Source organism: Oryctolagus cuniculus, chromosome X (assembly GCF_051225735.1).
Source record: "Oryctolagus cuniculus isolate XC-2025 breed Fujian yellow rabbit chromosome X, ASM5122573v1, whole genome shotgun sequence".
Taxonomy (NCBI): Eukaryota; Metazoa; Chordata; class Mammalia; order Lagomorpha; family Leporidae; genus Oryctolagus; species Oryctolagus cuniculus.
Genome location: NC_142888.1, coordinates 84,306,537 through 84,319,807, shown reverse-complemented (window position 1 = coordinate 84,319,807; position 13,271 = coordinate 84,306,537). Strand labels below are relative to the sequence as shown.

The 13,271-nt window shown below is 38.0% G+C and overlaps 1 protein-coding gene across 2 annotated transcripts in view; it reads left to right on the top strand.

The window, feature by feature from the left end:
- The window catches only part of COL4A5 (collagen type IV alpha 5 chain), a 259,685-nt gene that overhangs the window by 93,946 nt on the left and 152,468 nt on the right, over nt 1-13,271 (top strand). For both annotated transcript variants that reach the window (XM_002720176.6, XM_089324139.1), the window contains exon 2: nt 3,332-3,391. In XM_002720176.6, coding sequence (XP_002720222.4) covers nt 3,332-3,391 — 60 coding nt within the window. The remainder of the gene's footprint in view (nt 1-3,331; nt 3,392-13,271) is intronic.

The following is a 13,271-nucleotide window of genomic DNA, read 5'->3' as shown; positions in this document are numbered from 1 at the left end:
GAACTAGCAGATGGAAGATCTTTCTCTGTCTCTCTGCCTTTCTAATAAATAACAAATAATTAAATTTTAAAAAGAAAAATATAGTTATAAAGAAAAGTCACGTACTTCTTCATATTAATGAAATATTATTAGGCTATTGCTTTGCAAAGTTCTCAGGATCTTAATTTATGTTTAACAGAGGAAAATCTCAATAAAGACTGAAGATGCAAAGTTATACCATCTTCTGCTTATTGCAACAAAAACTCATCTTCATATATTCATGTATAAGATATAGACACAGAGGGCTGGTGCTGTGGCATAGCAAGTAGATCCACTGCTTGTGGCACCAGCATCCCATATGGGCACTGGTTTGAGTCGCAGCTGCTCTACTTCTGATCCAGCTCTCTGCTGATGTTCCTGGGAAAGCAGCAGAAGATGGCCCAATTACTTAAGCCCCTGCACCCATGAGCTCCTGTCTTCAGACTGGCCCAGCTCCAGCCATTGTGGCCATTTGTGGAGTGAACCAGCAGATGGAAGTTTCTCTCTCTCTCTCTGTGTGTGTGTGTGTGTGTGTTGTCCCCTTTTCTCTGTCTCTCTTTGACTCTATTTTTCAAATAAATCAATAAATCTTTAAAACGATATAGCTATATATTCCAAAATCAAATATCAATTATTCTCCATTAACAGCCATTTTGGCTTATCTATACTCTTTACTCATCCATTAATACATTTAACTGAGTAGTCGCTATATGAGCAATCTAATTCAGTGACTATGACAAATGATAATTCTTATTTGTGAACTTGTGAATCAGTATTTACTTGGGAATAAGTAACTTCTAAAATTTATAAGCTTATAGTTTAGAATCTAGTGTTTATTTTAACATAAAATAATATATATTTTAATTAACTTCTATTGATGGCACATTGTACTGTAATATTTTGTATATGAGTTTATCCTTCTCATTAGAGAGCATTGATGTGCTTTCTTTGTATCTCTACATGTACCTAATACAGGGCTGGTGCATGGCAGTTGATCAATAAGTGTTTATTGAATTACTTATATATGTTGGAGGGAACTGTGGCTTATCTCTAGTGCCTAACAACTTTTCTGACCTCTAATCATACTTAATTCATGTTTGAGGAATGAGTAAGTCTGAACAAGCCTATTAATCTGTAATGCTATTAACATGTAACACTAAAACAATGTACAACCTAATCACCTATGTTTAATAAAATTTGTTTGCATAACAGTTTCAAATTGAAGTGTCAGGAACACATATTTTGTTGGAACAGCCTCTTGCATTGTGAGTGAGAGATTCTTCCAAGCTGAAGCCATTATTATTTGCTCTTATAATTTGGGAAAGAGGTTTCAGCATGAGGGTAACTTGCAGTTTCAACTGGTTAAGAATTCTGACTAGAAGGTCAAGGTCAGCACTTCTAGTACCTTGGAGAACTGGGGAAAGGATTCTTATTGTGACTAAAGGAATGGAAAGCATGGAACATTGGGCAGGAGGCTGAGGTACTATTTAAGTAATAAGCCCTTAAGGTTGGGCACGATGAATATTATGTGGTCTTTGCATCACATAAAGGTTTCCATAAGTCAGTCTGATATCTGTTTTATATAAATTCTGATTTGTCTACATATATTAAGCTATTTACTATTTGTTTTCTTAAGCAGCTCAACTTCATGCTTGAGTAAATGATAGTTTTGTTTAAAAAAAGATTGATGTATTATTTGAAAGGCAGAGGTAGAGAACACAAGGGAGAGATGGAGAGAGATACCTTCCATCCTCTGGTTTGCTCCCCAAATGTCTGCAACAGCGGGGGCTGAGCCAAGCTAAAGCTGGGAGCCTGGAACTTCATCTTTGTCTCCCACATTGGTGCAGGGGCCCAATGACTAGGGCTATCTTTTGCTGCTTTCCTAGGTGTATTAGCAGGGAGCTGGATTGAAGCAGAGCAGCAGGGAAACGAACCAATGGCCCTATGCTTTTCAATGGCCAAAGTCATCTCCCATTTGCTTGTCCAATGTAGATTATTTTAGAGGAGGATATTTTTCTAGCTTCAGGACCACAATTCCTAACACATGTGAATGAATCTGTGTGTTAGCACTATTTAGGACATCTAGGTTGAGGGAGCAGCATTTGTGGTAAAGTTGGAGCTATTAGAGTTTGAGCTGCTGCTGGTGACTGGTGTGGGGAGTCAAAGAAAAGCAATGTGGTAAAATATTGTATGCTCCATGAGCACTCACGAATGCAGAGAAAAAGGGGACTTCAAGCAGTATGCATCCTTGGCTAGTTGCGAAGCTCATTGCTAGTAGAGATAACCTTTTAAAAGATTTATTTGAAAGGCAGAGTGATGGAGAGAAGGAGAAAGGGAGATAGAGCAAGAGCAAGAGAGCTCTTCCATGCACTGGTTCACTCCTCCAGATGGCAGCTATGTTTGGGGCTGGATGAGGTCTCCATCTGGGTTTCCCACATGAGTGGCAGAGGCACAAGCACTCAGGCCATCATCTGCTCCCCTCCCAGTTGCATTATCAGGGAGCTGGATCAGATGTGGAGCAGCCAGGTCTCAGACCTGTGTTCATGTTGGGTGCTGGCATCATAGGCAGTGGCTTTACCTGCCATGCCACAGGCCAGCCCCCGAGAGGTAACTGCTTATAAGCTATGTTAGTAGAAAAAAAGAGTTCTGAAGGGCTTAGACAAGTGACAAATGGTGCTACAGGGAATTCATATTAATTTCTTTTCCATTTTTAATGTCTTCTTAAATATATTTTCACTTTAATAAAAATTACATTTGCTCACTAAAAATTTCAGACATATATATAATATATGTATGTTATAATATATATATATAAATAACAGAAGTAACCAATTTTGTCCATTTGGTTGATATCCTTTCAGATTTTTTTTTTTTATATTTGTTTACAAGTTTGGATTGTTGAATTCTGTTGAGTTGAAAGTCACAGTCTGGGCCGGCGCCGTGACTCACTAGGCTAATCCTCCGCCTTGTGGCGCTGGCACAGCGGGTTCTAGTCCTGGTCGGGGTCCCGGTTGCCCCTTTTCCAGGCCAGCTCTCTGCTGTGGCCCGGGAGTGCAGTGGAGGATGGCCCAAGTGCTTGGGCCCTGCACCCCATGGGAGACCAGGAAGAAGCACCTGGCTCCTGGCTTCGGATCAGCGCGATGCGCCGGCCACAGCACACTGGCAGCGGCGGCCATTGGAGGGTAAACCAGCGGAAATGGAAGACCTTTCTCTCTGTCTCTCTTACTGTTCACTCTGCCTGGGGAAAAAAAATTCACAGTCTGGTTTTTAAGGTTCATATTTAATGATTTTCTCCTATTTCTCTTCCTCATAGGCCTGCTATGGATGTTCTCCAGGATCAAAGTGTGACTGTAGCGGTGTCAAAGGGGAAAAGGTAATCTCTGAGATGGACCTTTGCAAACCGAGTAAAATGAATAAAATAGTGTTTTCTTGCACTTAAAAAAAAAAACAGGGCTTCTATCTCAGCACTTAAGTAAAAAGAGTCATATATTGCTTTGTTTTAGAGATATGAGAATTAGACTATTTCTCAAGGATCAGCAAATATTTTCTGTAGAGTGCCATATAGTAAATATTATAGGCTTTGTAAACACATATGCTCCCTGTCACATAGTCCTTCCATTACAAAAAAAAAGCCCTTTAAAAGTGGCAAATAAACTAAATAAATTAAAATGTTAAAAAATGTTTTGAATGACTAAAATTTTTCGTGAGCTTGAGCCGCACAAAATAAGCTTCTGACAGCATTTGGCCTGAGAGCTGTTATCTGCCAAGCCCTCATCAGTCTTGCTGAAATAATTGACTTAATAGGCAAAAACAAAAGGAGACACATAAGAAGCAAACTCCAGTCTACTAATCTGAGATGGATCCCGTGCTAGACAATTTCACTCATCTTCATCTTATCCATGCCTGTTAATGATAGGTGAATTGCAACTTTTGTCTTACTTTTTCCATAGCAAACCCTCCTATTGTGTGTGTATGTTCGTGTGTGTATACACATGTATGTATGTGTGTGTGTGTGTATATGATTACGTATAGGAGAAGATTAAATAGCATAAACCTAGCCACTGTGAATGTCAATGGGTATAAAAAACTAGAAAATTTTAAAAGTACAGTAAATCGTAGCACAAAGAGAATTATACTAGGAGACAGAGGATTATATTCCAGACTCCACTGTTTGGGACTCAGTAAGTAGTTTAGAATGAGTGAATGAATGAATGAGTGTTACTAATTCTCTGTGGAAAAGTTCAGGGCAATGTCATAGTTCTCAGGGAAGTAGAAGGACCATTTCCATACTAAAGATTCCTGAAAGTTCTATAGCAAAGACGCATATTTGTTTTTGCAGCACTGCATTTCCAAACCCCATTTGACCATGTAACCCATATTCTCCCTAACAGAACACCTTTTTTGACTATGTATTCTATAGAATAAGTAACATTCATAACTGACATTAGTTCAGAAGTAGTTTTGTTGTAAGGGTGCTTTATGCACTGATTTTAAAAAAGGATCAGTTTCAGATAGTAGAGTGACTTTTATCAAACTTACTTTTTAGATAAGCCTTAAAACCTCTGGGAAAAAAAAAATAACACCTATTTGATAGCAAGGAAAGTGACCAAGGGAAGAAAGTGGAGAGGATTGTACTTTTAGAGGAAAGAAGTTGTATTAGTCAGCTTTTAAAAATTGTCTCTGTTTTCTTGAGTCTGCAGTCACTTAATTTTGTCCTAGTGAGCCAGTAAGCCAAGAGAGAGAAGCTAATCAGAACTCTGCTTAAGTTACCACCCCTCTCAAGAGAACTATTTTCCAAGGGTGTGCTTTAGTGGTCTACACTGGGTTCATCTCCTAGTCAGCATTGTTAGATCAAGTTTGCACCTTTCATCCATTACCATTAAGACAAGACTTCAGAGAATAAACCCCAATACATGGGCCTTTGGGGAACACCCAAACTTTTAGCCAACCATAAAAGTACACTTTGTTACTTTGCATATATGGCATGTGTCATGAGTACATAGCTCAGTATGAATGGCAAAGGATGTCTGGAACCCAAACAGAAAGCCAAAGTCTTACTGTCTTGAGAAGTCATAGGACAGAGTTGTGGATGCCAGAATGACTGGAAATGAGAGAAGAGTACACTGGAAGGAGGGACACACAGACAGGGAGGCCCAAAAATCCGCTTTATGACTGTATTCAAATTCTTAATTGAATCTTGAACTTTACATATGTAGGAGAGAACTCAAGCAGCTCAGTGAAAAGGAGCAGCAGAAAAACTACAATTACTGAGTATAGACTGAACTGTCTACTTAAGGGAAAACAGTTTTAAGTTTCAGTTCAACTGAGTTAACTTTTTAAAAACTTTTTAATTTTAATTTTTAAAGTTTTTAATAGATTGAATGTGATGTGTAGATACAATTCTAAGAACTCAGTGATAATCTCTTCCTCCCTCCCATTCTTCTCCTCCTCTCACTCCCATCCTCCTTCTTTCTCCCTTTCTTTCTTTTTAGTTTTTGAGAAAACATTTTAAATTTACAATACAGTAAAAAGGCTTAATACTTAACCAAGTAAGAAATGTAACAAATAAAAAGCAAAAAGGCCCTACTTTAGTGGGAATATAGACAACAGCTGTAAACAATAATTGAATGGAAAAATGACCATTTCACCCATGTACAGTAAATTTTAAAAGTAATCACAGAACGTTAAAATTATAGTAGTATAGCATTCTTAACTATTGGTTTGACAAAGGAATAAAACAACATCTTACAAAACTATATTTGCAGCAAAACTGTTGCACACACATTTCTTCATGTTTGTTTTTCTTAAGTTTTAGTTCTCATATACAAGGAATAATATGAGGTATTTGTCTTTTTGTGTCTGGCTTATTTCACTCAACATGATGTCCTCTAGTTGCATCCATTTGCTGCCAATGATAGAATTTCATTCTTCTTTATAGCTGAATAATATTCCATTGTGTATAAATACCACATTTTCTTTATCCATTCATCTGATGATGGACACTTTGGTTGATTCCAAATTTTGGCTATTGTGAACAGTGCTGCTATAAACATGGTGGTGCAGGTATCTCTTTGATAAATTGTGTTCAGAGGCAGGTCAGAGAATCCAGAATCTCTATTAAAATTGGCTAGATTAAAGTGATCCATAATCAAGAAACAAAAATCTATGAAAATCTACTCTGAAACAACACAGAAGTTAGAATTTGTATACAAAAATTTAAGTGGATAAGAAAATATATGTATTGGTTTAAAGAAAAACCTCATAATGAGTGCACAGATAAGGAATAAAAACAGAACACTGGAAACAAAAAAAAGGAGACTATAGATTTGAAAAAAACTGTAAAACAAACAAACAAAAAATTTCCAGATAGGCTTAACAGAAAAATTGAGATCAAAGAAGAAAGGGTTAGTGAACTTAAAGATAAAACAGAGGAGATCATCTAATCTTAAGTACACAGAGGAAAAAAATGGGAAAGAGAAGGAATAGTGCCTCAGTGCCCTGTGTGTAATGTCAGTCTAATAAAAACGTCAATGGAGTCCTATAAGGACATTAGGGAAACGATGGGGAATAAAAAGAATAATAAATAATGGGGCAGTAATAGTGGCAAGAATTCCCCACACAAATATAAATTTGCAGGAGCCGGCACTGTAATGTAGCGCATCAAACTGGCGGCTGCAGTGTTGGCATCCCATATGGGCGCCAGTTCGAGTCCTGGCTGCTCCACTTCCGATCCAGCTCTCTGCTATGGCCTGGGAAAGCAGTAGAAGATGGCCCAAGTCCTCGGGCCCCTTCACCCATGTAGGAGACCTGGAAGAATCTCCTAGCTCCTTGCAGCCATTTGGGAAGTGAATCAGTGGATGGAAGACTTCTCTCTCTCTGCCTCTGCATCTCTCTAACTCTGCCTTTCAAATAAATAAGCAAACCTTTAAACACACATACACATACACACATATAAATTTACAGATGTAAGAAGTTCACAAACCTCAGTCAGGAAAACCAAAAGAAAACTATACCTAAGTTATCATAATGAAACTGCTGAACAAATAGTTTAATCTATATAGTGTTTTAATACACTATATTTTCAACAAAACTGATGAACAGGGGTGCTTCTTTACTTTTTTTGCTTTTCCTTTTTTGAGTTTGAAAAAATGTTTTAGCTCTAATATATAAGGAGGAACCTGAGGTATTTGTCTTTCTGGGTCTGGCTGATTTCATTTAACATTATATCCTCCAGTTGCAACCATTTTGATGCAAATGGTACAATTTCATTATTTTTATAGCACTTTGTTAAACTTTGTTTTACATGTTTGTCAAACAAATTGTTAAGAATTATATACTACTGTACTTTTAATGATTTTGTGACTATTTTAAAATTTACTTTATATGAGTGAAGTTGAACATCTTTTCATTTGATTTTTGTTTATAGCCCTTGCCTATTTTCCTGCTGATCTATGATCTTTTTACTTTTCATCTGTTGAACTCTTTATTTAAAGGATCACTAAGCCTTTGACTGTAATGTAAATTAAAACATGTTATCTCAAAAAAAAGAGAAATAGTTCAAAAAATAGTTCAAAAAAGGATCATACCTAAATTTAAAATCTATACCTGTAAGTCTTTAAGAAGGAAAAGAACGGAGAAAAATCTGTGAACCCTTGGATTTTACATGTATTTCTTAGAAATGATATAAAAACTGATCTATAAAAGAAAATAATGCTAAAGTTTATTTGGTCAAAGTGAAGAACTTGTAGGCCCAGCGTTGTGATGCGGTTGGTTAAGCTGCTGCTGCTGATACTGGTATCCCATATTGGAGTACTGGTTCATGTCCTGCTTATGAAGCTTCCTGCTAAGGTCTGGGAGGGCAGCAGATGATGTCCCCAAAGGCTTGGTCCCCTGTTACCCTCATGGGAGACCAGGATGAAATTTCTGCTCATGGCTTCAGCTTGGCCCAGACCTGACTGTTGCAGCCATTTGGGTAGTGAACTAGCAGATGAAAGATTCTCTCTCTCTCTCTCTCTCTCTCCCTCCCTCCCTGCATCCTCCTTCCCTCTCTCCCTCTCTCCCTTTCTCCCTCTCTCACTCTTCCTTTGACTTTCCAATAAATGAATCATGTCGCTCCCCGTCTTCGTGGAGGAACGACACAGGACCCTGCGCTGTTCTTTCGTCTGCTCGGCCGTCCCCGGGTTTGCTGCTGGTTCTTCCCGGGTTGGCTGCTGTCCCTTCCAACTCCGTGGAAGGGCGGTTCCCCCTGCCACATTCCCCACTTCCGCGGGGGAGCGGCACACCGCCGGCCGGCTCTCTCGGGGGCTGCACAGGGGTTCCTTCAGATGTCCCCCTTAGATGTTCCTGGTGCATGCCGTCTCTCTCCTCCTTTATAGTCCTCCTCTGCCAATCCTAACTCGGCTGCCCACACGCCGAGTACGCTGCTCTCCTCCAATCAGGAGCAGGATCAGCTCCTGGAGGTCATCACTCAAGTTGGCAAGAGGCAGCTGCGTAGAAGCTGTTTTCTCCTCTCCCAGCGCCATATTGTGGGAGAGCAGATGCATAGAATAAGTCTTAATTCTAGTAACTCAGTCCAGTCCGGGTTGCTCCCCACAAATCATTTTTTTTTAAATTAAGAGGTTGCTTTTTTCTAAGGACACTTTTATGAGAATGAAAAACATAACCTTCAGTCTAGGGGAAAAAATCTACAATTTACAAATCTGATAAAAGGCTTATATTCGTAATATATAAATAACTAAAAATTCATTAATAAAACATATATTCCTGAATAAAAATAGAAGCAAATTGGCAGATATATGGATGGAAATATATATTTGAGGCTATGTTGAACATTATTAATTAGGGAAATGCAAAATAAACCATAATGAGATACCACTGTAAGCCTATGGGAATATCTACATATTATACCACTGGCCATTCTAAGTAATGATGAGGAGGTGGAACACCAAGCTATTATAGGTTGTTGGTGTGAATGTAAAATGATGCAAACATTTTTTTAACCTATAAACCTCTTATTTAATGTATACAAACTTCATGTATACATTTTGGAAAACAAATTGGCAGTTTCTTAAAAAGTTAAATTTATACCTGTTGTGTGACCCCATCCATTCCTATGAGAATCCCATCCCATGAGAAATGAAAGCGTATGTTCATACACAACTTCTACATGAAGGCTCATAATATCTTTATTTATATTAGCCAGAAACTGAAACAACCCAAGCAGGTAAATGAATCAACACATTGCAGTTTGTCTATATAACGGAGTACTGCTCAACAATAAAAAGTAGTGAGCTATTGTTAGCCATCACAACATGTTTGGATCTCAAAATAATTATGCTGAATGAAAAATTAGGCAAAAAGAGTGCATTTATATAAATTTCTAGAAAATTCAAATTAATTTATAATAATAAAAAGTCAAGGCTGGCGCCACGGCTCAATAGGCTAATCCTCCGCCTGTGGCGCCGGCACACCGGGTCCTAGTCCTGGTCGGGGCGCCGGATTCTGTCCCGGTTGCCCCTCTTCCAGGCCAGCTCTCTGCTGTGGCCAGGGAGTGCAGTGGAGGATGGCCCAGGTGCTTGGGCCCTGCACCCCATGGGAGACCAGGAAAAGCACCTGGATCCTGGCTTCAGATCAGTGCGGTGTGCCGGCCGCAGCGGCCATTGGAGGGTGAACCAACAGCAAAAGAAGACCTTTCTCTCTGTCTCTCTCTCTCACTGTCCACTCTGCCTGTCAAAACAAACAAACAAAAAGTTAGTCAGTCACTGCCTGGGGTAGGGGATGGGTTGAGAATTGGTAAGCAGCATGAGGACTATATAGGGACATGGAAACTTATGTCAGTGATGGTTATGTTCATCATTTTGATTGTGATACTGATTTGCTAGTGTTTATATGTGTGAAAACATTTCAAATTTTATGTTTTACATATGTGTAGTTTGTTGTATGTTAATTTTACTTGAATCAAACTGCATTTAAAAAGTTTAACATAGAATTAAAAATATCTGCTTTCCTTTAAAGGGATGTATCCAAGTACACACTGCTAAAAACAAGTAAAACTTACTAGAATCCTAATGAGAGCAAGAAATTAACCAGTTGACAACCTAAAATCCACATCACAGTTATGCGTTGCCAAAACAAAGTTGGTTCCTCTACCAGTGTCATCACTATTTCCTACACTTGATCTTAGCCAAAAGGCCGAGAAGCCATCATCACTATTTACTGTTTCCTATGAGTGGATTTGAAATGCACGTGCTCAGGCTCCACAGCTGACCCACTCGTCGAACTCTGGTGGTGCATCCAGGTAGTCTGTGTTATTACAAGCTCTCCAGCTGGTTCTGATGCAAGCTGAAGTTTTAGATCTTCTGACCTAGAGTTTCTCCATATCGACAGTTAACAAATATCCATCTTGGTCACCTAAATAGATTACATAAAATATTTCTTTGTACTATGTAATTACAAAAATAGCATAGGCAATACACAGAAAAAACAAGATTACGTTACCTAATCAAATCATTGCTTTCATTTGTTCATTAAGGGGCTTGGCTTGCCGATGTAATTATGTCTTCTCTATATTCTTACAATATTATAATTCAAAATAATTTTAATCTCAACTGTCATTATAACAGTTCTAATTTTTTTCCTATCAGATGAGTATCTAATATTTTTCCTCTTAAATTTAAATCTTCCTTGAGAAATTGTTCTTAAACATTTTTTTCATTCCCATGATCATGCAACTTTCTTTTGATTATGAAGTGCCCCTCTTGTAAAATGGTAAAAGTTTTTCTGAATGCCTTTAGCTCACAACTGTGGTCTGCTTCTCAGTAGATCAGGCTGTTATCCTTCTCAATAGTAATGTGTGATACAGAAACCAGCTTTTGTACTAAAAATTCATCCGTTGTATAATTTCTCTTAACCCTCTTATTTTTTTTCTGAATTTTGGATAAAATGACATGCCATAAATTTTGTGTAATCCATTAGGGAAGTTCATTTATTGAGTGAATATTTACAATTTGTTCTGCTGTGCACTAAGAATACAAGGTTGAAAGAGACATGATTAATTAGATGAACGGTTTAAAGAGAGTCTGGAATCAAGGTTATTTCAAATTACTGACTGGTATAACTAGCTTATGCTATTTTCTGGAATAGGGAAGGTGGTATAAAGATAGTCAGTGTTGTTTATATCAAATTTGCTCATAGGAAAATAACAATTCTTTGTCCCAGTTATTCACATGAAAAATGCAAATAATAATGGTATATACCTCATGTTGTCATTGGCAGCATTAAACAAGATAAAACATGAGAAGAGTTTAGAATAATCTGTGGCATATAGAGAATACTCAGTGCATGGTAGCCATTATTATTGTCAAAGTTTTAGGTGCCTGTGCAGATGTTTAAGACAGTTGGCTATTGGAGCTCAGCTTTTCAGAAAAAGAGCGTTATAAGGTTTCAGATTTTCCAGGAAAAGAGAGAGAAGACCTTAAAAAGAATTCAGAGCACTACGAATATTTAAAGGGCAGTGAGAGGGAGACAAGTATTATTCTACAAAGGAAAATGTGAAGGATTTTTTTATCCAAACATGGACAAGCAGGATAAACCAGTTTTTGTTTTCTTAAGTTTGAGCTCCAGAAATAGACACACTAGATCATTTTCTGTTCGTGCGCATTAACAAGTTGCAGTAACATCTAGAGTAGTTTTAAAATGAGTGCCTCACGACAGTTAGCAAAGCATAGGCACACAACAGATGTCATCCCTTCCCTACCATCTGCATTAGGCAGTAAAGGCCCCTCACCTCTCCTTCCTCACATAAGGCTTCTACAGTTTGTACTATATCACAGACAACTTCCTACCTTCTAAAGGCTTGGATTACTGTTACAGTTCTTTTTGCTGCTATACAATGGCTACCCTTCTATCTTTCTTACTAGTATGTTGCTCAGTCAGCTACATAGAACCACAACATTGTTGAACTATTGTATGAGGATGTATCACTTATAGGTAAATTGTTTTACTAATAGCAACACAAACTTTTTAGCATCCTTCACCATCAGTTTCTAGTTTCTCTCTCTTTAAAAGCTATTTATTTATTTATTCATTCATTCATTCATTTGAAATGGGGTTACAGAGAGAGTCTTCCATGCACTGGTTCACTCCCCAAATGGCTGCAATAGCCAGGGCTGGGCCAGGCCAAAGCCAGGAGTCAGGAATTCCAACTGGGTGCCCTACTTGGGTGACAGGGGCCCAAACACTTGGGCCATTTTCTGTTGCTTCCTGAGGTACATTAGCAGGAAGCTGGATCAGTAGCATAGCAGCTAGAACTTGAATGAGTGCTCTGATCTGGGATGCTGGCATCGCAGACAGCGGCTTACCTTGCTACACCCCAACACCAGCCCCTAGTTGTTTTCTCTCTTACATGTAGCCCAGAAAACAGTTTTGCTTCTAAGAAAATACAGATTACTTCAAATTTTATTCTCAACCTTTGGCACCAGTATACTCTAAATACCAGCTGAAATCCCAAAATATAGCTGTTTTCCACTTATGGAAATCTACTTGAAGTACATATTTTTCCCTTTTGCTTTCTTTTGAACTGGAATTTGTGATCAGATTTCTTCTACTAGCTCTGCCAGTAATGGACTAGATAATGATTTGAAGCAATCCAGTGCTAAAATGTTGAAACATTAATTTCTCGCCTTGCCCTATTTCTTCCTTCCCCTAAACTATTTTTGGAAAATTGATGTCAGTGAATACTAAATTATACTATTCTAACTAATGAAAGTAGTAAATTGATTTATTTCTAGAAAACAGAAAAGTAGTAATGTATCAATAGCAATTATTGTAAAAGCTACAAGAATGTTTTGATCTATCATTAATTGACTGACCTTTGCTTCATTGGCTTTAAAATTATAAGTAGAAACTGATCAGAAGTAATCTTTTCCAAGTATTTATAAAAAGTATTCAATACAAATTTATCTAAAATCTTTAAGCTAATTTTAGTATTTAAAACACATACGCACACACACACGCACATGCCCACACCCATAACTTTGGAGGTAGGAATAAAATTCTGCTGTTCCTTAACCTTTAGAGATATGTCTTTAATGTCTCGTTAATCACCTTGTAGTGTGAAAGTTTTTTCTTTCTCAAGCTGCCACTGTGGGTAGGATCTGGCAGAAAGGTTCCCAGAGCAAGGTATAATCCCAGACAGCTTTCAAGCCTTAGGAGGCCTAGTAAGTGTTCTGGTCAGATTGAGTCAAAATTCAAGT